The sequence below is a fragment of the Pecten maximus genome, unplaced genomic scaffold, assembly GCF_902652985.1.
Source record: "Pecten maximus unplaced genomic scaffold, xPecMax1.1, whole genome shotgun sequence".
Taxonomy (NCBI): domain Eukaryota; kingdom Metazoa; phylum Mollusca; class Bivalvia; order Pectinida; family Pectinidae; genus Pecten; species Pecten maximus.
Window position 1 is genome coordinate 4,359 of NW_022980425.1, and position 27,684 is coordinate 32,042.

At 33.9% G+C, this 27,684-nt stretch overlaps 1 protein-coding gene across 1 annotated transcript; it reads right to left on the reverse strand.

Moving 5' to 3' along the window:
- Nucleotides 1-6,775: 6,775 nt before the first annotated feature.
- LOC117319517 lies at nt 6,776-9,008 on the reverse strand. The gene is given in 2 exon segments (XM_033874307.1): nt 6,776-8,667; nt 8,670-9,008. Coding segments are annotated over 2 exon segments (1,920 nt in total). The 3' UTR covers nt 6,776-7,086.
- Between the last annotated feature and the right edge of the window lie 18,676 nt (nt 9,009-27,684).

A 27,684-nucleotide genomic window follows, 5' to 3' on the forward strand; every position in this document is an offset into this window, starting at 1 on the left:
ACTTCTGAAAATTACTCAAAATCATTGTTGTATACTCTTCACTATCTAATCGTATGACTTCACCTATACCGTCATATTTCATGTACATCGATATACAAATAAATATATACATTATATTGATTGCACATTGGCAATGAGGAAGTGGTAATATTATAAAATGTGTCGTTTTCAAGATAGTACAAACTTTGTAATTATTCATATTGGTCTTCAAATGACAATGTTAATTGCAAACAATGAACGCGTGATAGAAATAGAAAGCATAACAATTTTTCCGTCTCGCAGTATACGCGAATGAAATGACTGATACCGGGCCTAATGAAATAACAATCAAATCACTTTATCACAATACTATATAATACATATCTTTCTATTCCTCATTGTTTCTTTTCTTTTACTACAATCAGATAACCAGATTTCTTGGAAAGGACCAGTAAATGTTAAGCAATTTAACTATATCTTTATGTAAGTGTATATACATGTATTACTTGATAATATTTTGTTTTAAATGAACAGATGACAAAGTCGATGTTCGTTCGATTTTATTCAATTCATTTTTACAATACATTACGTACAGAAGCAGCGCCCTGGTGGGGGGTTCAGGAGGGCGAAGCCCCCCGACGGAAAATGGTTTTAAGGAATTGATCAGCCCCTGGAAATGATTTTCGGTAATGCTTGATAGTACTAAACTTGTGTTATTAAAATCAAAATAATAGGTCCGTTTTCTAATGTCTTCTTCCTAAAAACCCGTCAATTTTTTTACACGAGCTCGCGGCTCTTTTCATTTTGATGTTTACAATCAACTTTTAGAGTAAATTGTAAACCGTGGAAACGGAACGGAAACATAGTTTTCCGGAAAAAGGTAAACATTATTATAAGCATTTAGACTAAGATGTCTGTCTCCCCTTTTTTATAATAGTATGAGCCTATGAGGCGGCGTTTTTATATTTATTCCCTATTTTTACATATGCATAATTTATTTATAGATATCCAAAGGTCGAATTTAAGTAAAATTATTTCAACATATGATATCCAAAAATATTTATTTTTGCATATAAAAAATCGTTTTGTGTGTATGCGAAATTCGAATTATGCATATGTAAAAATCGAATGTTTGAATACATACAGCAAAAATAGGGTTTCACATTTTTCACACATGTAAAATTCGAATCATGCATAGCATAGCCTATGTGAAAATAATGAATAAATATAAAAACGGCGCCTCATATAATTGGGTATAAAAAGATAGAAAAATACAGTGTACGAATCGTTGTCTTCATGAAGCCTACCTTGATGGGAATCCATATTTCTCTATATCGTAGATTGTACATTTCCTCTGGGTTGGGATTTTGGGACCATACTTCTAAATAAGGTGTGAGTGTCATTATAATTTGAGAGGTGTCACTTTTAGATGTCGATTTAACATTTTCGACAATTTCTTCTGTCGGGCTTTGACTTTGCTATCTAGATATATATCGTTGATTGTGCTTTCTTCATATTTACGCACCAAACAACTAAACACCGGAAACCCCTAGATTTATAATAATAAACGGATACGACTTCAGGTTTCCATTTCCGGACTTCGAAAAACAGCATGGCTATCTGCGTATTTCATTATCATTAATTTTAATTAATCTACGTTTAGATTTTTTTGTGATTCTACATTCAAGACCTTGACGGGTCGACAATACATATTAGATATATTAACTTTACAAGACCATGGCTTATTAATAATTCATACTAGGATTTTTTATGTGCAAGCCCGGGCTATTTTTATATAGCAAGCTACGCCCCTGCATGTGTTATTAGTTTGATTAACGGACTAAACGTCCTTGTTCCGGTTATAACGAGATCACAAGTTTGAGACCCCGTCGGGGCACGACTCATAAAAATTGCATGTCCTCGTCATTGGTCTTACTATATAGTACATGATCATCCCGCTGTTCTGTATATCGACCACTTTGGACAGTCGCAAAGACCACTAATTAACGTTAATTTATCCCATCATTACGACCGTTCACATGTGGTTTGGCTTTATCCTTATATGATTAAAACACGCAAAGTAAGAATTTAAGATTGTTATGTCATATGACTTAACCTATACCGTCATATTTCATGTACATCAATATACAAATATATATATACAATGTATCATATTGATTGTACATTGGCAATAATCAGTCAATCACCAATAAATGTATATTAGTTATGTGTTTACCATTTCTTACGCATTACTATTAAAAGGAACTCGACATCATCACTTTATTTATAAAAGAACGTGGCATTTTATTCACATATTAATATTCAAATAAATATACCAACAGTTCAGAATAATCTGGTTTATGAGACAAGACGATACACACGTACATTAAACTTTACTTATAACACGTACAACACTTTATATATAAAGAAATGTGCCATTTTATTAACATATTAATTTTCAAATAAGCATACCAACAGTTCTGGATAATCTGGTTTATGAGACGAGACGATACACACATACATTAAACTTATGCATTATATTCTATACGAAACCAGCTTTTCGTCATGAAGGACACTTAATTTATTCAAAAAATAATATATAGTTTCATCATAATCGAAAATAGACTAAATCTCTCCCGTATGAAAACCAATGTTGGAACCTTTCCCTTGTATTTTAACAAGTCATAGTCACATGGATTACAGACGATTAAATGCTTGAGAAAGATATATACAGTGGAACCTCTATAACCGAACATGCACGGGACCTGGATATTTGTTCGGTTTACTGAGGGTTCTTTTTGGAGAAGTTTTATCGAAAATGGCCGGTCGAATTGCGGATATAATTGGTTAAGATGATGTTTTGTTAGAAAGTACCCGATTACAAACCGGCACGTACTAAGTAGCCAATTTGGTTTGTCTGAATAATATGAATATTATGAACGTTAATCAATGTATATGTTGCAGAATTATACAAGAAAAAGAAATGAGTATAACCAGAGACTTGTATATCACAGAGACTCGAAAGATAGGTAAGTCTCGCTACATCTCGCATGCACCTTTTGTTATCTGAAGCGGAAGCTTTGTGTCGCGAGATTTGGTGTTGCGCCTGCGCCTTGAACACGGAACTAAGGATTGTTGTTGTTGTGACGGCGATTGGCACACATGGCTTCGCATGTCAGCTATAACGAGCGTGGCGACGACTGTCTGGTATTTTTTTTACATTCGCGAGTTTGCTTGTGTACTCGTCAAGTTGTGTCAACATGTCACCCGATCACCGGTAAGTTGTGAAGTTTTATTTTATAGTCATTTTCAATTGGAGAGCACAAGAATTAGTTCTAACAGCAGAAAATCTTGCATCTTAACTGTGAATCATGGTACTATGTATTCTAGATGGCATCTTCAGACTTTTTGTCGTGGGATGACGATATCGATTTAGATTTTTTGTTAGAAGAGTATACAGATAACGAATTACACGACAGAAATAGCAGTGACAGTGATTTTGAGGGACCATCTTGTAAGAAATTGACCAAAGTTAGCAGCAAAAAAGAAAAGGCAGAATACTCTTGCCCAGTGTGTAATAGACATTTCAAAAGTATAGCTGGTTTCCGTGGTCACACAAAGAAACAACATAACAAATCAGGACTGAAAGGTATTATTATTAGCGTACTGTTCGGGTAGATTAATCGTTGTAAGGACCCGGGGCCGTGATTAACAATCATGTAATGTGCATCTTGTGTCAAAGTTGTGACATGTCTGGATGGTTCTTTTAGTAGATCTAGCACTGGTAATTCTTTGCTTTTTTTTTTATTTGCATCTGGTATTTTTTTTTAATTTTAAATTTTTATCTGGTAAGATTCATAAATCAATCATGAATTTGGTCTGTTCAAAATAAGTTGTACATTTTCTTTTTCTGTTGCATCCCTTTTTCAATTGAATTAATAATTAATAATAAGTGATTGCTATTCTTTCACTTATAACAGGACTGTAAACTATGGAAAAAACTCTGGGTATGTTTATATGGAATTTGTTGTTATTAATTGAATGTCCAATTCAAGTAGTTTTGAAATGTAGAACTGTTATGATCACTTAATTACCAGTACATTGAAAAAATCTCTTTCTTTACATGTTAAATCAAGATTTAAATAATTTCTTTATGGTGTTCAGGTTTCTGACTGTAAGCATTGGATGTATACATATAATGTACAAAATATGTTATGCCATAATGGCTGAATTGGGTTTTGATAAGCATAAAATCACATCAAAAATGAAATTATGAATATGCCGCTTAATTTAATCTGAAATTAAACTTCAATATAAATTAAATGTATCAAATTGAAAATATTCCAACTAATGATAATTGTTTTCAAATGTTTTATTATATACTTTCATGTGATGAAAAAAAAACTGTAAGTAAACTTGTTAAATATATAACTGATCAATCGATACAAAATATAAAGTACCAAAAGATAAATGAAGCTTGGCTTGAACAATTTAACTTAGTTACAGGATTTATGAAGTACTACTAGTGCACTAGGTGTAAATGTTTGCTTACACTCAACTGTATGTTTTATGATATATATTAATGAAATTTAATATTTCACATCTCAAAGTGAAACTTCAGATTGAACTTTTCGAAGTGTTGTCGCATATCTACCTGTATTACTTGTATTTACCTGGATTTCATCATAAATGAATGAAAGCTATAATAGTGTTATGTGTTTACTTATTAATTAGACCCCTGTGTAAGCAAATCCTGTTTGTCCCAAAAAAATTTAACTGGATTTTTAGTTTTTGGAGAAACAGGATTAAACCATTATAAAATTATATCTAAATATTATTTTCTATCAGGAAATATATTGCATGAAACAATATCAATTTTAAATGTCTAATTAATTTTTTTTTTTCAGCGAGTGATCACAGATTGCCAAGTCAGACTCCGGGTGAGACAAAATCAAGTACACACATACCATCAGAAGTTATTGCTCAAAGTTCTAAGGAACCAGTGGGAAAACTTTTTGTTGATCAAGACATTTTCAGCGAGAACTTTTCAAATGCTTTTAAGCAGAGTGTGTTAGACATACATAATGACAATATAAATAAATTATTCAAATCTTCTGTTTGTGAAATTGCAAAGTTTGTGGAGATTAATTCTGTGGTCAAATCATTTTTTCAAGACTTGTTTTTGTCTTTGTTTTCTGCCGACATTAACCTGTGTTTATCCCAAGATCGCGAATCATTTTTTAATCAGTTGCATCGTGTACGTGTTTGCATTGATACTGAAAAACAGATACATGAACTATTTTAATTTACTAGGTAAATGCATGACAAAATATTTTCTTCTACGAAAAGTTTTATATGAATTTATATATATAACACGAACAGAAAATATGGTATACTATCTATATATATATACATATATAGGTAAGCATTTTTGTGTACAAATGAAGCACTTGATCACCTGTATGTAAATAATGTATATAAAGTAACCGGTATCATAATTAGTAGATTAATTCATCTTTAATTTACTGCCGGAGTTGAATGGTTTAATATCATGAATTTATAAATATCATAAAGGATATATATGTATTTTACAAATTTATTCTTTGACTTATTTCACTCCTCCATTTACATGATGCTCCATATATGCATATTGCAATTGTAGTATCTACCCAGAAATATTTAAAGAAAAAAAGAAACACACAACATATTATTTTAGTGAAAGAATTCATTATCAAAAACATTCAACCTTTTCCAAGAATGTGTAATCAATGATTTCAAATGTTCTTATATTTGACAATGCATACAATGTTTTAGCAATATTATTATGAATTTCCATTCATTTGCATATAAAAGAGGCATTTTTTCCAATCTATTCAAACATTAATGAAAAGGAATCATGAAAATGAACTGTTTGTTCGAGCCTTGCTATTTGTCAGCATGCATATGCATAACATCTTCAATCAAGATTCTATTAAATTATTCTTTCAATCCAAGCTCATCACATATATCAACAAGTACTTAATCATAATATACATAGCCCGAGTTATATATATATGTGTTTAAGTTGAAGTCTGTTCATGATCACATTGGTGTTGAATCATTGAAGTCATATCAAAATCCAGTAATTATATCAAATAAACTAGACTACTACTACTTATATGCCACCACAACCACATGACTAACTACCACAATCTTTCATAATGACCAGGATATGGCATCAAGATTGTCATGTTGTACATACTATTTATATTGAAACACATTAAACACTTTCTAAATCTACTAATTGACTTTGTTCTTATATTTCAAAACGTTTTTACCTGCTTAACTATTTTTATATGGCTTTAGCTTGTGATCAGTATTTAATCATATAATTCACAATGTATTTTGCCTGTCCAAAATGAAAAACATATGGTATATTTGCACGCTATGGTCAAATTGCATTTTCGCAAATTATTAGTTCAAGAAATGTTAATATACTGATCATAAAAGCCATTGAAAATAGGAATAATCAAACAACAGTTCATTTTAATTTTTGAAATATTTCCTTCATAGAAAATATATACATGTACTTTTGGATGCATATAGGTCTGAACAAAAATACATGTGCATTGTCTACGAATGTCATCTAAGATCTCCTTTTTGGGAGTTTTGTATTGTCTATGACAGGCTGCATGTTTTTCCTCGTTTCCACGCTGAACATTTCCATTTCTGGGGGCCAGAGCTTGAGCACCGATTGCTCTCATTGATGTCATCATATTTCTAACCTCGTAAACAGTTGAGTTGCTATTGTTGCCACCTCTGTGACGATAATGTCCAAAGTGTTGTTCAATTGGGTCCTGATTGAAATGGTGTGTCAGAACAAAGTTTGCACCTGCATTCAGCATTACTTTTACACATTCTGTAATTGAATTAACACTAATTTTAAGTCCATCTATTGTCTGTTTACTCAACTTCATTCTGTTGCACTGATTCTGGTTGAAGTCTCCGTGTCGGTTTTCGACACACACATTCCAGTTATCTAGATATCCCAAAAAGTCACTTTTCAACCAATCTAACCTTGGGTCTGTTATTTGCTTGTATGGATTCAGATCAGGATTTCTCTTATTCCTACCTCCGCACATTCAAACAATCAAAAAATTTGTTGAAATTTCTTATGAAAGCCACAGTTTCATTGACAGAGTCACCATACAATTCCTCCAAAGCATTTCCCACAGAACTGCTCAGCACTTGTGCTGCGAGATTAACCTTCATACATCCAAAAGCTGTCATGTCAACATGTGCGCGTGTAAGCTTCGGACATGGACTGTACAGAGAAAGTTCACAATGTTCCTCATAAAGTTTTAGAATATGAAGCCACGATATATCCTTGCCATCTTTCCACAGCTTTCGGGTGTTTTTGTGGGCATTGGAATTGCTGAAACAGTTTCTAGTTGTCTTCATCAGATGAGGAACATCAGATATAAAAAATATTTTTCGACTTTTGTCTCTGGGGTTGACTGTTGAATAAACTAACACTTGGTCTTCAGACACTTTATGCATGTCAAAAATTTTTCTGTTTGATGATGCACCATCACATGTCAAAAATAGCACTTTTAGATTGATGATTTCAACAATATCTATCGCTTTCCATATGATGGGATATAAAAAGTCAGCAGTAATACTTAAGGTTGCAAATCCAGCCAGAGGAAACTTCAAGTCTGTTGACACACCACGCACCATAAGCACAAGCATGTTTTTTGCTGTAACACTTCCCTCATTATCTGATAATTTCTGTAGCTGTAAAATCTGGTTGCCCACTTTATCCAAGTTGCAGTAGCCAACCAGTTCTCCAGTGTGCTTGTCATACACTAGATCTTCCTTTATTCTTATTTCGTCAAAAAGGATTCCTACATAGCACTTGTACGGTTCTTCCTTAGAAAACATTTCTTTCTTTGATGCTTCCTCCTGCAGCATTTGGACAACATCCCCTTGGAATCCTAAAGCACTTGCGGTATAGTGAGAATAATCAAATAGAGTTCTAGCACTTGGTAAAATGATAAATCCAGAGTCTCTTAAGACATCATAAGCTTTCGAAGATTTGTGTCTAAGATATAAACACCACTTGATTATCATTGGGTGCCATCTCATTCCGTTTTTCCCTGATCTTGAAAATTTCATCTGCTGCTCCCAGAGTAATATTTGCAAAGAATTTGGGTCTGGAAATGCCTTCTCCATGTCCTCCCTACAAACACTAAACAAGTCCGACATTTCCTGATTTTGATGATCGGGAATGCTTATGCCACTTCTCAAAATCTCTCTATCTATGTCTCGTCTTTGCTTGTCTATCTGGTGCTGCATGCTTTTGATACAAGATTTCTGTTGATTAATTTTGGAAATCAACATTTGCCTACTCATGTCTTTGTGTTTGTACCTGCTATGAATCAGATCTATGTCCAACAAATTATCTTTTTCTGCAAGACGCTGTTTCCTAGTTCGCAAACACCTTCTATACGACGCACAACTACAGCATCTTGGCCCCTCCACTAACATTGGACAGTTCATTGCCCTGATGGTGGAACTGTATGTTACCTTTCCCAATTCCGCACCAAAGTCACCTTCTCTGTACGCATGAACTTCTGAAGAATTTCCAGATGTCAGTGCAGTACCAACAGGGACCAGATCTTGATACTCTTCATCAGGGTTCCCTATTCACACACAACATACTTGTTCAGTCTATCAAGTAACAGTTGAACTTTAGAGTATGTGTCGAAACTTTGAGGAAGACCATCCCATAAATCATGATCCTGAGGGAGTTTTTTCCTGTGAACATGTATAGTGGCCTTGAATGTTGGGTCAAAAGTGACAGCAAGTTTAATGGCTGTCTTTCCCCCTGCCTTATACAGTTCCAATATTTCTATGTAATCATCCCTTAACACTGGCACATATGGAGAACATAACTTATTTTGAATATCCTCTTGAAGTCTCTCAAATTTGGAGAGTTCCTTTGTGAGCTGATCCGGACAAGCAAAGAGGACTTCATACATGCGCATTGATGCATAGTTACGATCCAAAAGTGAAAGACGTGAAGAGATATCACAAGGTTCATTTGTCTGACTGCCATCTGTCCCATCATTCATGTTCAGAAGCGATGATGTTATGGTAAAGCTGTGGTCGACATCCACATGTGATGCAATTATCAGAGCCAACGTCAGTAGGTTCCTTAATCACACCAGGCAACAGCATGTATTGATTGTCATCAAAAACTTCAGGCTTCTTCGAAGTCTTCTTTTTACTGTCAAAAAACTTTTTTTTGGCACCCAAAAACTTTCTTTTCTTTAGTTTTGGCATTCTGAAATGAACAAATACAAAATAAATTAATTATCTTGCAGAACAAAAAAAACAAAAGCTCTTGGAGAACAGCATAGCTCGTCTCGGTATATAAATTTATAGGACAGGTATATAAATTGTCTAATGTGAGCATTTTCACATTGGTTTTTGTAACATAAACTTACAAAAAAGTTCAAAGATTAAAAAAAAAAATTTAAAAAGAAAAAGTCCAATTTTTTTTAATTTCTACTCCAGGAATAGCTATTTTTTTGCACCAAAACTTGACGCTTAAATAGTTATGTCCAAAAACTTGTAAAAGATTTTTTTTAAAAATCTTTGTTTAAATCTGACAGGCCTAAGGGATAGCTTAACTCCTGAGGGACTCTATTGCCAAATATCAGCACCTTAGTACAATTGTAAAGTGACCTTTCAACACTTGCACCAAAAATTTAACGCTGAAATTTTGTCCAACAATTTGAAAAATCTGTTTTTTCCCCAAAAAATCTTTCAGTTTAACTCTGGCAGAGGATAGCTTAACCCCCACAGGGACTATATTAATTACCATAAATTACTATGCCTTTCAACACTTGTACCAAAAACTCAACATTTAAAAAACCACCGTCAAAAGGACAACATAAGCTCTCGCTATTTTTCGAAAAGATGAGCTAAAAACTGGCCATTTATTGATATACATGTCTATATGAACAAAAAATATGATATTACAACAAATTCATAATTCAACACTGCACACATGAAGAGGGCCACTGTTTTATCACATGCTATCAATTTTTGTTTCAAATGTAGCTGATATTTGAAACTTTGCCAGATTATCCAGTGTCATGTCATGATGATATGTGTGTTAATCTGTGATTGACTTAAAAATCATTGGCCTAGAAACATTGAATAAATCTCACAAAATGTTTTCCCCATCAGTAGCCTTGAGGGTCGAGAAATATTAATATTTAAGTGTAAACATCCCACTATATTACAGGAAAATCCAGAAAATTACCACATATTACTACTCAAGCCTTATAACTCCCTGTGTCCTCACATAGAAATGGTGTCAAAACAAAAGTATATCCCTGTAATAAATATATGCACACATCAGGAAAAATATTTAGCAATGGTCCTGACATTTCAATATGAACTACATTCCTACACATTAGAAAATAAAACTTTTACTAAGCATGAAGTATTCTGCATGTTATTGATCAAGTTGAAAACCAAATTAAAGTTGTTCTGTTAAAAAATAAAAATTCAATGTACAGGTACAAAACAAAACACATGAAATAAACCAACTTTTATATATAATTACTTCACCATGGGGGAAGGGGGGTATAATATGTAGCGGAACTGGACCGGGTCGATTGTTGGCGACCTGAGGTATAGCTCAATTGGTAGAGCATCCGGCTAGTGTTCGGAGGTCCCGGATTTGAACCCCGGTCTGGGTGTGCATTTTTCCACTCCTGCTACATAATATACATCTTTCAGGGGTATCCCCTGTCATAATGAGGGTAATTATTTATCCATGGCTGGCTGTGGGGCAACTGTAGGCCAGTTTGACTTTCTTATAATTAATTATATTAAATTATTTTGTAATATCAAATGTACCTTTTCAATTGAGAAAATATAGCTACTTTTTTAATTTCCGGAAAAATGTACTTTCTTCCAAGCTCAAAAATAATCAATGGTTTAATATTAATTTTTGAATATGCATAATATAGAGCTCTATGATCAATCAATTACAGTATTGGCTTGTGAAAAAATTGTATTATGATCAACACTTCTTCGTATTTATAAACATAGAAACTCACAATTTCTGATTGAGAAAATTGGAACTGAAAATACAGCAAAAATTCTTTAGGGAAGAGGCTTCTTCGGTACCTGTTTTCTAATATAAAATAAAGTATTTTCTCAACGTCAGACCAAATTCAAACTAAAAACATTTATGTAAGAAATATCAAAGAAAATATATCATTTAACAGATAAAACCTAACTTCGCTAGAAAAAAAAATAGTATCCAGGACCGTTTGGGTAATTTTGACCCAAAGTTTAATCACATGTTATTTCGAGTCTGTCTCATCACGTGAAAGTGCCCGTTTTCTATTATAAAATAAAGTATTTTCTCAACGTCAGACCAAATTCAAACTAAAAACATTTATGTAAGAAATATCAAAGAAAATATATCATTTAACAGATAAAACCTAACTTCGCTAGAAAAAAAATAGTATCCAGGACCGTTTGGGTAATTTTGACCCAAAGTTTAATCACATGTTATTTCGAGTCTGTCTCATCACGTGAAAGTGCCCGTTTTCTATTATAAAATAAAGTATTTTCTCAACGTCAGACCAAATTCAAACTAAAAACATTTATGTAAGAAATATCAAAGAAAATATATCATTTAACAGATAAAACCTAACTTCGCTAAAAAAAAAGAAGTATCCAGGATCGTTTGGGTAATTTTGACCACAGTCTGATGCGGGGACGGCGAGGTTATATTTTCATATGCCTCTCGAGAGATTTGAAGATGACGTTTACACTTGCAGCATCAATGGAATTACCGACACAGTATCTGATACACACTCAACTGACAGCCATATCTGATACACACTGTACTCACAGCCATATCTTATACATATGGTCAACTGACAGCCATATCTGACACATAATGTACTGACAGCCATATCTTAAACACATTGTCAACCGACAGCAATATCTAATACACACTTTTCTGACAGCCATATCTAATACACTCTTTACTGACGGCCATATCTTATACACACTGTCAACTGACAGCCATATACACTGAGGGCCCTAGACCGTTCAATTACGTTAAAAAAAACGTTCTGTTGAAGAAAATCGTTAATTCATGACAATTAACCGTTCACAGTGCGTGAATGCCGTTCAATCTAGCAATCTACTATTCATTCTTCAAATCAGTGTTCAGCCCTCCCGGTACACTGTTCATTTAACATTCTACCGATCATTCTTCAATTTGTACCGTTCAGTATTCAGAAAGTATCTATTTTTCACGGACAGCGTTCTCGAGTGAAGGAACCTCGCGGATGCTGTTCTGTTTGTGGGTCTACCGCTAACTTTTGAATTGGAGTGTCTTACGAAATCATTCAGTTCTCGCGACCCACTGTTCAGTTTTCCGCAAATCGTTCAGTTGATCCACCATTCAGTTTTTCCGTCAATGAGCAGTTTAAAGTTTTGTTAGCCTCGGGCTAATCTATCGACCAGCAACGCCAGCACAGCCAGCCATACGCGCTGCCTCCTACTTTACCTGGACAGCAGTCATGCGTGACGAACTATCTCGGATCGGGCGCCGAGGGAAAAGGGGTCATCTAGGCATGCCCGCTTTTCAGTGACGCTGCCTTACCACAGGTAACAATTATAACTGGGCCATGATTATATAACTTCTGAAAATTACTCAAAATCATTGTTGTATACTCTTCACTATCTAATCGTATGACTTCACCTATACCGTCATATTTCATGTACATCGATATACAAATAAATATATACATTATATTGATTGCACATTGGCAATGAGGAAGTGGTAATATTATAAAATGTGTCGTTTTCAAGATAGTACAAACTTTGTAATTATTCATATTGGTCTTCAAATGACAATGTTAATTGCAAACAATGAACGCGTGATAGAAATAGAAAGCATAACAATTTTTCCGTCTCGCAGTATACGCGAATGAAATGACTGATACCGGGCCTAATGAAATAACAATCAAATCACTTTATCACAATACTATATAATACATATCTTTCTATTCCTCATTGTTTCTTTTCTTTTACTACAATCAGATAACCAGATTTCTTGGAAAGGACCAGTAAATGTTAAGCAATTTAACTATATCTTTATGTAAGTGTATATACATGTATTACTTGATAATATTTTGTTTTAAATGAACAGATGACAAAGTCGATGTTCGTTCGATTTTATTCAATTCATTTTTACAATACATTACGTACAGAAGCAGCGCCCTGGTGGGGGGTTCAGGAGGGCGAAGCCCCCCGACGGAAAATGGTTTTAAGGAATTGATCAGCCCCTGGAAATGATTTTCGGTAATGCTTGATAGTACTAAACTTGTGTTATTAAAATCAAAATAATAGGTCCGTTTTCTAATGTCTTCTTCCTAAAAACCCGTCAATTTTTTTACACGAGCTCGCGGCTCTTTTCATTTTGATGTTTACAATCAACTTTTAGAGTAAATTGTAAACCGTGGAAACGGAACGGAAACATAGTTTTCCGGAAAAAGGTAAACATTATTATAAGCATTTAGACTAAGATGTCTGTCTCCCCTTTTTTATAATAGTATGAGCCTATGAGGCGGCGTTTTTATATTTATTCCCTATTTTTACATATGCATAATTTATTTATAGATATCCAAAGGTCGAATTTAAGTAAAATTATTTGAACATATGATATCCAAAAATATTTATTTTTGCATATAAAAAATCGTTTTGTGTGTATGCGAAATTCGAAATATGCATATGTAAAAATCGAATGTTTGAATACATACAGCAAAAATAGGGTTTCACATTTTTCACACATGTAAAATTCGAATCATGCATAGCATAGCCTATGTGAAAATAATGAATAAATATAAAAACGGCGCCTCATATAATTGGGTATAAAAAGATAGAAAAATACAGTGTACGAATCGTTGTCTTCATGAAGCCTACCTTGATGGGAATCCATATTTCTCTATATCGTAGATTGTACATTTCCTCTGGGTTGGGATTTTGGGACCATACTTCTAAATAAGGTGTGAGTGTCATTATAATTTGAGAGGTGTCACTTTTAGATGTCGATTTAACATTTTCGAAATTTCTTCTGTCGGGCTTTGACTTTGCTATCTAGATATATATCGTTGATTGTGCTTTCTTCATATTTACGCACCAAACAACTAAACACCGGAAACCCCTAGATTTATAATAATAAACGGATACGACTTCAGGTTTCCATTTCCGGACTGGCTATCTGCGTATTTCATTATCATTAATTTTAATTAATCTACGTTTAGATTTTTTTGTGATTCTACATTCAAGACCTTGACGGGTCGACAATACATATTAGATATATTAACTTTACAAGACCATGGCTTATTAATAATTCATACTAGGATTTTTTATGTGCAAGCCCGGGCTATTTTTATATAGCAAGCTACGCCCCTGCATGTGTTATTAGTTTGATTAACGGACTAAACGTCCTTGTTCCGGTTATAACGAGATCACAAGTTTGAGACCCCGTCGGGGCACGACTCATAAAAATTGCATGTCCTCGTCATTGGTCTTACTATATAGTACATGATCATCCCGCTGTTCTGTATATCGACCACTTTGGACAGTCGCAAAGACCACTAATTAACGTTAATTTATCCCATCATTACGACCATTCACATGTGGTTTGGCTTTATCCTTATATGATTAAAAAAGTAAGAATTTAAGATTGTTATGTCATATGACTTAACCTATACCGTCATATTTCATGTACATCAATATGCAAATATATATATACAATGTATCATATTGATTGTACATTGGCAATAAATGTATATTAGTTATGTGTTTACCATTTCTTACGCATTACTATTAAAAGGAACTCGACATCATCACTTTATTTATAAAAGAACGTGGCATTTTATTCACATATTAATATTCAAATAAATATACCAACAGTTCAGAATAATCTGGTTTATGAGACAAGACGATACACACGTACATTAAACTTTACTTATAACACGTACAACACTTTATATATAAAGAAATGTGCCATTTTATTAACATATTAATTTTCAAATAAGCATACCAACAGTTCTGGATAATCTGGTTTATGAGACGAGACGATACACACATACATTAAACTTATGCATTATATTCTATACGAAACCAGCTTTTCGTCATGAAGGACACTTAATTTATTCAAAAAATAATATATAGTTTCATCATAATCGAAAATAGACTAAATCTCTCCCGTATGAAAACCAATGTTGGAACCTTTCCCTTGTATTTTAACAAGTCATAGTCACATGGATTACAGACGATTAAATGTTTGAGAAAGATATATACAGTGGAACCTCTATAACCGAACATGCACGGGACCTGGATATTTGTTCGGTTTACTGAGGGTTCTTTTTGGAGAAGTTTTATCGAAAATGGCCGGTCGAATTGCGGATATAATTGGTTAAGATGATGTTTTGTTAGAAAGTACCCGATTACAAACCGGCACGTACTAAGTAGCCAATTTGGTTTGTCTGAATAATATGAATATTATGAACGTTAATCAATGTATATGTTGCAGAATTATACAAGAAAAAGAAATGAGTATAACCAGAGACTTGTATATCACAGAGACTCGAAAGATAGGTAAGTCTCGCTACATCTCGCATGCACCTTTTGTTATCTGAAGCGGAAGCTTTGTGTCGCGAGATTTGGTGTTGCGCCTGCGCCTTGAACACGGAACTAAGGATTGTTGTTGTTGTGACGGCGATTGGCACACATGGCTTCGCATGTCAGCTATAACGAGCGTGGCGACGACTGTCTGGTATTTTTTTTACATTCGCGAGTTTGCTTGTGTACTCGTCAAGTTGTGTCAACATGTCACCCGATCACCGGTAAGTTGTGAAGTTTTATTTTATAGTCATTTTCAATTGGAGAGCACAAGAATTAGTTCTAACAGCAGAAAATCTTGCATCTTAACTGTGAATCATGGTACTATGTATTCTAGATGGCATCTTCAGACTTTTTGTCGTGGGATGACGATATCGATTTAGATTTTTTGTTAGAAGAGTATACAGATAACGAATTACACGACAGAAATAGCAGTGACAGTGATTTTGAGGGACCATCTTGTAAGAAATTGACCAAAGTTAGCAGCAAAAAAGAAAAGGCAGAATACTCTTGCCCAGTGTGTAATAGACATTTCAAAAGTATAGCTGGTTTCCGTGGTCACACAAAGAAACAACATAACAAATCAGGACTGAAAGGTATTATTATTAGCGTACTGTTCGGGTAGATTAATCGTTGTAAGGCACGGGGCCGTGATTAACAATCATGTAATGTGCATCTTGTGTCAAAGTTGTGACATGTCTGGATGGTTCTTTTAGTAGATCTAGCACTGGTAATTCTTTGCTTTTTTTTTTATTTGCATCTGGTATTTTTTTTTAATTTTAAATTTTTATCTGGTAAGATTCATAAATCAATCATGAATTTGGTCTGTTCAAAATAAGTTGTACATTTTCTTTTTCTGTTGCATCCCTTTTTCAATTGAATTAATAATTAATAATAAGTGATTGCTATTCTTTCACTTATAACAGGACTGTAAACTATGGAAAAAACTCTGGGTATGTTTATATGGAATTTGTTGTTATTAATTGAATGTCCAATTCAAGTAGTTTTGAAATGTAGAACTGTTATGATCACTTAATTACCAGTACATTGAAAAAATCTCTTTCTTTACATGTTAAATCAAGATTTAAATAATTTCTTTATGGTGTTCAGGTTTCTGACTGTAAGCATTGGATGTATACATATAATGTACAAAATATGTTATGCCATAATGGCTGAATTGGGTTTTGATAAGCATAAAATCACATCAAAAATGAAATTATGAATATGCCGCTTAATTTAATCTGAAATTAAACTTCAATATAAATTAAATGTATCAAATTGAAAATATTCCAACTAATGATAATTGTTTTCAAATGTTTTATTATATACTTTCATGTGATGAAAAAAAACTGTAAGTAAACTTGTTAAATATATAACTGATCAATCGATACAAAATATAAAGTACCAAAAGATAAATGAAGCTTGGCTTGAACAATTTAACTTAGTTACAGGATTTATGAAGTACTACTAGTGCACTAGGTGTAAATGTTTGCTTACACTCAACTGTATGTTTTATGATATATATTAATGAAATTTAATATTTCACATCTCAAAGTGAAACTTCAGATTGAACTTTTCGAAGTGTTGTCACATATCTACCTGTATTACTTGTATTTACCTGGATTTCATCATAAATGAATGAAAGCTATAATAGTGTTATGTGTTTACTTATTAATTAGACCCCTGTGTAAGCAAATCCTGTTTGTCCCAAAAAAATTTAACTGGATTTTTAGTTTTTGGAGAAACAGGATTAAACCATTATAAAATTATATCTAAATATTATTTTCTATCAGGAAATATATTGCATGAAACAATATCAATTTTAAATGTCTAATTAATATTTTTTTTTCAGCGAGTGATCACAGATTGCCAAGTCAGACTCCGGGTGAGACAAAATCAAGTACACACATACCATCAGAAGTTATTGCTCAAAGTTCTAAGGAACCAGTGGGAAAACTTTTTGTTGATCAAGACATTTTCAGCGAGAACTTTTCAAATGCTTTTAAGCAGAGTGTGTTAGACATACATAATGACAATATAAATAAATTATTCAAATCTTCTGTTTGTGAAATTGCAAAGTTTGTGGAGATTAATTCTGTGGTCAAATCATTTTTTCAAGACTTGTTTTTGTCTTTGTTTTCTGCCGACATTAACCTGTGTTTATCCCAAGATCGCGAATCATTTTTTAATCAGTTGCATCGTGTACGTGTTTGCATTGATACTGAAAAACAGATACATGAACTATTTTAATTTACTAGGTAAATGCATGACAAAATATTTTCTTCTACGAAAAGTTTTATATGAATTTATATATATAACACGAACAGAAAATATGGTATACTATCTATATATATATACATATATAGGTAAGCATTTTTGTGTACAAATGAAGCACTTGATCACCTGTATGTAAATAATGTATATAAAGTAACCGGTATCATAATTAGTAGATTAATTCATCTTTAATTTACTGCCGGAGTTGAATGGTTTAATATCATGAATTTATAAATATCATAAAGGATATATATGTATTTTACAAATTTATTCTTTGACTTATTTCACTCCTCCATTTACATGATGCTCCATATATGCATATTGCAATTGTAGTATCTACCCAGAAATATTTAAAGAAAAAAGAAACACACAACATATTATTTTAGTGAAAGAATTCATTATCAAAAACATTCAACCTTTTCCAAGAATGTGTAATCAATGATTTCAAATGTTCTTATATTTGACAATGCATACAATGTTTTAGCAATATTATTATGAATTTCCATTCATTTGCATATAAAAGAGGCATTTTTTCCAATCTATTCAAACATTAATGAAAAGGAATCATGAAAATGAACTGTTTGTTCGAGCCTTGCTATTTGTCAGCATGCATATGCATAACATCTTCAATCAAGATTCTATTAAATTATTCTTTCAATCCAAGCTCATCACATATATCAACAAGTACTTAATCATAATATACATAGCCCGAGTTATATATATATGTGTTTAAGTTGAAGTCTGTTCATGATCACATTGGTGTTGAATCATTGAAGTCATATCAAAATCCAGTAATTATATCAAATAAACTAGACTACTACTACTTATATGCCACCACAACCACATGACTAACTACCACAATCTTTCATAATGACCAGGATATGGCATCAAGATTGTCATGTTGTACATACTATTTATATTGAAACACATTAAACACTTTCTAAATCTACTAATTGACTTTGTTCTTATATTTCAAAACGTTTTTACCTGCTTAACTATTTTTATATGGCTTTAGCTTGTGATCAGTATTTAATCATATAATTCACAATGTATTTTGCCTGTCCAAAATGAAAAACATATGGTATATTTGCACGCTATGGTCAAATTGCATTTTCGCAAATTATTAGTTCAAGAAATGTTAATATACTGATCATAAAAGCCATTGAAAATAGGAATAATCAAACAACAGTTCATTTTAATTTTTGAAATATTTCCTTCATAGAAAATATATACATGTACTTTTGGATGCATATAGGTCTGAACAAAAATACATGTGCATTGTCTACGAATGTCATCTAAGATCTCCTTTTTGGGAGTTTTGTATTGTCTATGACAGGCTGCATGTTTTTCCTCGTTTCCACGCTGAACATTTCCATTTCTGGGGGCCAGAGCTTGAGCACCGATTGCTCTCATTGATGTCATCATATTTCTAACCTCGTAAACAGTTGAGTTGCTATTGTTGCCACCTCTGTGACGATAATGTCCAAAGTGTTGTTCAATTGGGTCCTGATTGAAATGGTGTGTCAGAACAAAGTTTGCACCTGCATTCAGCATTACTTTTACACATTCTGTAATTGAATTAACACTAATTTTAAGTCCATCTATTGTCTGTTTACTCAACTTCATTCTGTTGCACTGATTCTGGTTGAAGTCTCCGTGTCGGTTTTCGACACACACATTCCAGTTATCTAGATATCCCAAAAAGTCACTTTTCAACCAATCTAACCTTGGGTCTGTTATTTGCTTGTATGGATTCAGATCAGGATTTCTCTTATTCCTACCTCCGCACATTCAAACAATCAAAAAATTTGTTGAAATTTCTTATGAAAGCCACAGTTTCATTGACAGAGTCACCATACAATTCCTCCAAAGCATTTCCCACAGAACTGCTCAGCACTTGTGCTGCGAGATTAACCTTCATACATCCAAAAGCTGTCATGTCAACATGTGCGCGTGTAAGCTTCGGACATGGACTGTACAGAGAAAGTTCACAATGTTCCTCATAAAGTTTTAGAATATGAAGCCACGATATATCCTTGCCATCTTTCCACAGCTTTCGGGTGTTTTTGTGGGCATTGGAATTGCTGAAACAGTTTCTAGTTGTCTTCATCAGATGAGGAACATCAGATATAAAAAATATTTTTCGACTTTTGTCTCTGGGGTTGACTGTTGAATAAACTAACACTTGGTCTTCAGACACTTTATGCATGTCAAAAATTTTTCTGTTTGATGATGCACCATCACATGTCAAAAATAGCACTTTTAGATTGATGATTTCAACAATATCTATCGCTTTCCATATGATGGGATATAAAAAGTCAGCAGTAATACTTAAGGTTGCAAATCCAGCCAGAGGAAACTTCAAGTCTGTTGACACACCACGCACCATAAGCACAAGCATGTTTTTTGCTGTAACACTTCCCTCATTATCTGATAATTTCTGTAGCTGTAAAATCTGGTTGCCCACTTTATCCAAGTTGCAGTAGCCAACCAGTTCTCCAGTGTGCTTGTCATACACTAGATCTTCCTTTATTCTTATTTCGTCAAAAAGGATTCCTACATAGCACTTGTACGGTTCTTCCTTAGAAAACATTTCTTTCTTTGATGCTTCCTCCTGCAGCATTTGGACAACATCCCCTTGGAATCCTAAAGCACTTGCGGTATAGTGAGAATAATCAAATAGAGTTCTAGCACTTGGTAAAATGATAAATCCAGAGTCTCTTAAGACATCATAAGCTTTCGAAGATTTGTGTCTAAGATATAAACACCACTTGATTATCATTGGGTGCCATCTCATTCCGTTTTTCCCTGATCTTGAAAATTTCATCTGCTGCTCCCAGAGTAATATTTGCAAAGAATTTGGGTCTGGAAATGCCTTCTCCATGTCCTCCCTACAAACACTAAACAAGTCCGACATTTCCTGATTTTGATGATCGGGAATGCTTATGCCACTTCTCAAAATCTCTCTATCTATGTCTCGTCTTTGCTTGTCTATCTGGTGCTGCATGCTTTTGATACAAGATTTCTGTTGATTAATTTTGGAAATCAACATTTGCCTACTCATGTCTTTGTGTTTGTACCTGCTATGAATCAGATCTATGTCCAACAAATTATCTTTTTCTGCAAGACGCTGTTTCCTAGTTCGCAAACACCTTCTATACGACGCACAACTACAGCATCTTGGCCCCTCCACTAACATTGGACAGTTCATTGCCCTGATGGTGGAACTGTATGTTACCTTTCCCAATTCCGCACCAAAGTCACCTTCTCTGTACGCATGAACTTCTGAAGAATTTCCAGATGTCAGTGCAGTACCAACAGGGACCAGATCTTGATACTCTTCATCAGGGTTCCCTATTCACACACAACATACTTGTTCAGTCTATCAAGTAACAGTTGAACTTTAGAGTATGTGTCGAAACTTTGAGGAAGGCCATCCCATAAATCATGATCCTGAGGGAGTTTTTTCCTGTGAACATGTATAGTGGCCTTGAATGTTGGGTCAAAAGTGACAGCAAGTTTAATGGCTGTCTTTCCCCCTGCCTTATACAGTTCCAATATTTCTATGTAATCATCCCTTAACACTGGCACATATGGAGAACATAACTTATTTTGAATATCCTCTTGAAGTCTCTCAAATTTGGAGAGTTCCTTTGTGAGCTGATCCGGACAAGCAAAGAGGACTTCATACATGCGCATTGATGCATAGTTACGATCCAAAAGTGAAAGACGTGAAGAGATATCACAAGGTTCATTTGTCTGACTGCCATCTGTCCCATCATTCATGTTCAGAAGCGATGATGTTATGGTAAAGCTGTGGTCGACATCCACATGTGATGCAATTATCAGAGCCAACGTCAGTAGGTTCCTTAATCACACCAGGCAACAGCATGTATTGATTGTCATCAAAAACTTCAGGCTTCTTCGAAGTCTTCTTTTTACTGTCAAAAAACTTTTTTTTGGCACCCAAAAACTTTCTTTTCTTTAGTTTTGGCATTCTGAAATGAACAAATACAAAATAAATTAATTATCTTGCAGAACAAAAAAAACAAAAGCTCTTGGAGAACAGCATAGCTCGTCTCGGTATATAAATTTATAGGACAGGTATATAAATTGTCTAATGTGAGCATTTTCACATTGGTTTTTGTAACATAAACTTACAAAAAAGTTCAAAGATTAAAAAAAAAAATTTAAAAAGAAAAAGTCCAATTTTTTTTAATTTCTACTCCAGGAATAGCTATTTTTTTGCACCAAAACTTGACGCTTAAATAGTTATGTCCAAAAACTTGTAAAAGATTTTTTTAAAAATCTTTGTTTAAATCTGACAGGCCTAAGGGATAGCTTAACTCCTGAGGGACTCTATTGCCAAATATCAGCACCTTAGTACAATTGTAAAGTGACCTTTCAACACTTGCACCAAAAATTTAACGCTGAAATTTTGTCCAACAATTTGAAAAATCTGTTTTTTCCCCAAAAAATCTTTCAGTTTAACTCTGGCAGAGGATAGCTTAACCCCCACAGGGACTATATTAATTACCATAAATTACTATGCCTTTCAACACTTGTACCAAAAACTCAACATTTAAAAAACCACCGTCAAAAGGACAACATAAGCTCTCGCTATTTTTCGAAAAGATGAGCTAAAAACTGGCCATTTATTGATATACATGTCTATATGAACAAAAAATATGATATTACAACAAATTCATAATTCAACACTGCACACATGAAGAGGGCCACTGTTTTATCACATGCTATCAATTTTTGTTTCAAATGTAGCTGATATTTGAAACTTTGCCAGATTATCCAGTGTCATGTCATGATGATATGTGTGTTAATCTGTGATTGACTTAAAAATCATTGGCCTAGAAACATTGAATAAATCTCACAAAATGTTTTCCCCATCAGTAGCCTTGAGGGTCGAGAAATATTAATATTTAAGTGTAAACATCCCACTATATTACAGGAAAATCCAGAAAATTACCACATATTACTACTCAAGCCTTATAACTCCCTGTGTCCTCACATAGAAATGGTGTCAAAACAAAAGTATATCCCTGTAATAAATATATGCACACATCAGGAAAAATATTTAGCAATGGTCCTGACATTTCAATATGAACTACATTCCTACACATTAGAAAATAAAACTTTTACTAAGCATGAAGTATTCTGCATGTTATTGATCAAGTTGAAAACCAAATTAAAGTTGTTCTGTTAAAAAATAAAAATTCAATGTACAGGTACAAAACAAAACACATGAAATAAACCAACTTTTATATATAATTACTTCACCATGGGGGAAGGGGGGTATAATATGTAGCGGAACTGGACCGGGTCGATTGTTGGCGACCTGAGGTATAGCTCAATTGGTAGAGCATCCGGCTAGTGTTCGGAGGTCCCGGATTTGAACCCCGGTCTGGGTGTGCATTTTTCCACTCCTGCTACATAATATACATCTTTCAGGGGTATCCCCTGTCATAATGAGGGTAATTATTTATCCATGGCTGGCTGTGGGGCAACTGTAGGCCAGTTTGACTTTCTTATAATTAATTATATTAAATTATTTTGTAATATCAAATGTACCTTTTCAATTGAGAAAATATAGCTACTTTTTTAATTTCCGGAAAAATGTACTTTCTTCCAAGCTCAAAAATAATCAATGGTTTAATATTAATTTTTGAATATGCATAATATAGAGCTCTATGATCAATCAATTACAGTATTGGCTTGTGAAAAAATTGTATTATGATCAACACTTCTTCGTATTTATAAACATAGAAACTCACAATTTCTGATTGAGAAAATTGGAACTGAAAATACAGCAAAAATTCTTTAGGGAAGAGGCTTCTTCGGTACCTGTTTTCTAATATAAAATAAAGTATTTTCTCAACGTCAGACCAAATTCAAACTAAAAACATTTATGTAAGAAATATCAAAGAAAATATATCATTTAACAGATAAAACCTAACTTCGCTAGAAAAAAAAATAGTATCCAGGACCGTTTGGGTAATTTTGACCCAAAGTTTAATCACATGTTATTTCGAGTCTGTCTCATCACGTGAAAGTGCCCGTTTTCTATTATAAAATAAAGTATTTTCTCAACGTCAGACCAAATTCAAACTAAAAACATTTATGTAAGAAATATCAAAGAAAATATATCATTTAACAGATAAAACCTAACTTCGCTAGAAAAAAAAATAGTATCCAGGACCGTTTGGGTAATTTTGACCCAAAGTTTAATCACATGTTATTTCGAGTCTGTCTCATCACGTGAAAGTGCCCGTTTTCTATTATAAAATAAAGTATTTTCTCAACGTCAGACCAAATTCAAACTAAAAACATTTATGTAAGAAATATCAAAGAAAATATATCATTTAACAGATAAAACCTAACTTCGCTAAAAAAAAAGAAGTATCCAGGATCGTTTGGGTAATTTTGACCACAGTCTGATGCGGGGACGGCGAGGTTATATTTTCATATGCCTCTCGAGAGATTTGAAGATGACGTTTACACTTGCAGCATCAATGGAATTACAAAAAAATATACACAGTTTTGTTCAACTGCTCCAATCTCAAAACCAAACATATAACTTACGTGCTATCTCGTTCTATCTTGCCGCAATATTTGCTTTAAATTCAGCGTAGATCAAGGCTCAACGAAGCGGTGAAATCAATATGGCGGCGACTGACGAATTCGGGCTCCAAAACGAGGCACTCCGATACTTCCGGGCATAGCTGATATTTGGTAAGATATATAGACTGTTGCCAGTCTCTGTGATATACAAGTCTCTGGTATAACTAGGACTGGGACGATACACCGATGCATCGGTGAATCGCGGTACACTTCAACATGATACAAGTATCGATCCAAAGAAGCAAATTACGATACGGTATCGATCCGCTATATTTTTGTGAAAAACAAAAAGCATTGCTTCATATTATCATTTGAAATCCATTAAACAAAGCTTTTAAAGTAAAATAATTGTAAACAAACACCGAAAGATCGAAAATTCTGAAAGTGAAAGTACTTGCGAGTCTCGTTTCCGGGAATGGGGCACTATGTTAGGAAGCGTTTGATTGGTCGTTTCACGATGACTGTTACATGGTTAGCCAATCAAATAGTAGATTACAAAACCATTGCTAGACTAAATGTGTTTATAAATGGACGACTGGGATGAGTTAGTTACGCCGCAAGGCACAAAATCGTCCGTGTGGAAGACGATCGGTCAGCCTGTTTATAAAAATCAAAGATGGCAGTGGCATCAGGAAGACTGACAAAACAAAAACCATATGTAAGGTATGCAAGGCAGTTCTGAATCTGTGACAATATAGAGCTCCATGTATTACATCATGTATTACATATTAGTTAATATTTTATTCTTCAAGTCCAGATAAGTTGAAATTTTCTTTTATTCTACTAGTCAAGATGCAATGCATTTTTATGTTTCCTCAGTTCACTAGTCAATTCATGCAATACTCAAATGATTGAGCCTATGGCAAGAGGTTGAAAGTACTATTTAAAATAGTTTTGTTACTTGTCGAACTTTGTGTTTAACAAATAAATAAAATTTGGAAAAAAATCACACATTGAAGTTGTTCATTACTTTGACAATACCATAAATAAAGTATCGTGATACGTATCGGATCGTAGGTGAGGTATCGTGATACGTATCGGATCGTAGGTGAGGTATCGTGATACGTATCGGATCGTGCAATCACTGTATCGTCCGAGCCCTAATTATAACTGCAGTTATAAACAGTATTTTTACATGTACTGCTGCACTTTACGATCGACATGCATTTTGTTACATCCGGTGAAGCTTCGTTGTGAGGATTTGAAGAGTTCTTTCATTACCAAGTGTTACAAGAAAGAAAAAAACACCATATAAAAACACCCCTTTTGGACCTCATTTAAATTAGATGCGAAACTCGCGATCGGGCTTCTAGCTCTACTTGTTTTGAGAAGATACAAAAATCGACGCGCTTCAATGAAGCGTGTCATTGTTTCAAAATTGTCGTGTTGATTATATAATGGACCTACCGTCATAATGCCCCCTTGGGGCATATATTGGATACCTGTACAAATCACCTGCATGTATACGGAGGTCCCGAGACAATAATGCTGCACACAATACCAGGTGTTGTTTCAAGGTTTACTGGCCTGACCTCGTGTCATAATCGCTCAGGTAAGCCGGTTTTCAGAAGTAATTTTTGGTATATTTAACAGGTCCCGGACTCAAAATCGGCCCGGTGTTCGGAATTCAGAGGGAAGCACTGCATCAAATATCGGAGCTCATGGACATTCGGGCTGGTCATCTTGTTTATCAAAACAGCGTAAGGAAATTTTCAGGATGTATTCCCGACTTCAAAACGTAGAAATTCATGGTCATCTAGAAGAGGCAATGCGTGGGTAGCGCGTGTGAAGAAACTCGCGAGTAACTTTTATATGTTACAATACTTAACAGTACCACTACAATTAGAGTAAAAATGCATAACATTAGCAGAGACATATATACATGTCTCTGACATTAGTAATGCACTCATCGTGTCTAATGATTATACGTGGTTCAAAAATATATGGAGAAACCGACGAAACCAAGGAAACAAACTTTGGACATACAGATGTTTCAAAAAGGATTATATATTTCTGAATACTACGTCACATCCTACCTCTAGTGATAGAGACTGGTCGTTACACAAACTTAACGGAGGACCAGCGAGTATGCTCATTTTGTATGAACACTGTTGAAAATGAAATACATTTCCTATGTGAATCAACAATCTAGTACACTAAGTAACGATTTTATTCTTTAAATGCCAGAGACAGGTTTGTATATATTCTGCAAAATATGAACCTCAATATCTTTAATCTAAATCTATATATTTTATGAAGCATAGACGTTCGATTTTTTTTACGTATGAAACAAAATTCAACACTTGAAACTTACCCCAGACTGAACAGGGAGTGTTTTTTAATATGTGTACCTGATATTGCTACAGTAAATCACAGTAAATTGGAGTTTTATATCTTGCGATAAATCAGAACGTCGACATACATTGTAGGCTATGGTGTATATAGATAAATGTCATCTTGTACATTTTTAACAAGCTTTTATCATTATCCTCATTGTACATTTTTAAATGATGTGTGACAATCAAGTAAAATATTATTGTATTGGTATTTGGCAGGTTTTTATTACTATAATAAAGAAGGACCAATTCCGTACAATGACAATTCGTTAGGTATTCAGAGTTGTTCAACCTAATTGAAATTGAGATGGTCATTCTCACTACGTTACATGAACGAAGTGAGAATGGCCATCTAAATTTTAATTAGATTGAGAGGTGTTCGGTTTTCTGAAGTTGCACTGTATTAACGATCATTGTCAGTGAAGCTATACTGTATTTACGATCTTTGTCAGTGAAGCTATACTGTATTTACGATCTTTGTCAGTGAAGCTATGTAGAGGTGCTTCGCAAAAATTATAACATTAGGCCATTACCAATTTGATTTGTTGTTCGTCGGATTTACCGCTCGTGTTTTGAAAAATTGAAATTAAAATAAAATTAAAAATTTACCGCTCCTATTGTCGCGTCGACAAAAAAATGACGAATCCGGAAATTTATTCCGCGAAGTCAAAATTTAGAGAGTCCCTTTCCGGATCAATTGAGCGTTTGAAACAAAGGCTTTAAACGTGTTAAGACAGATATT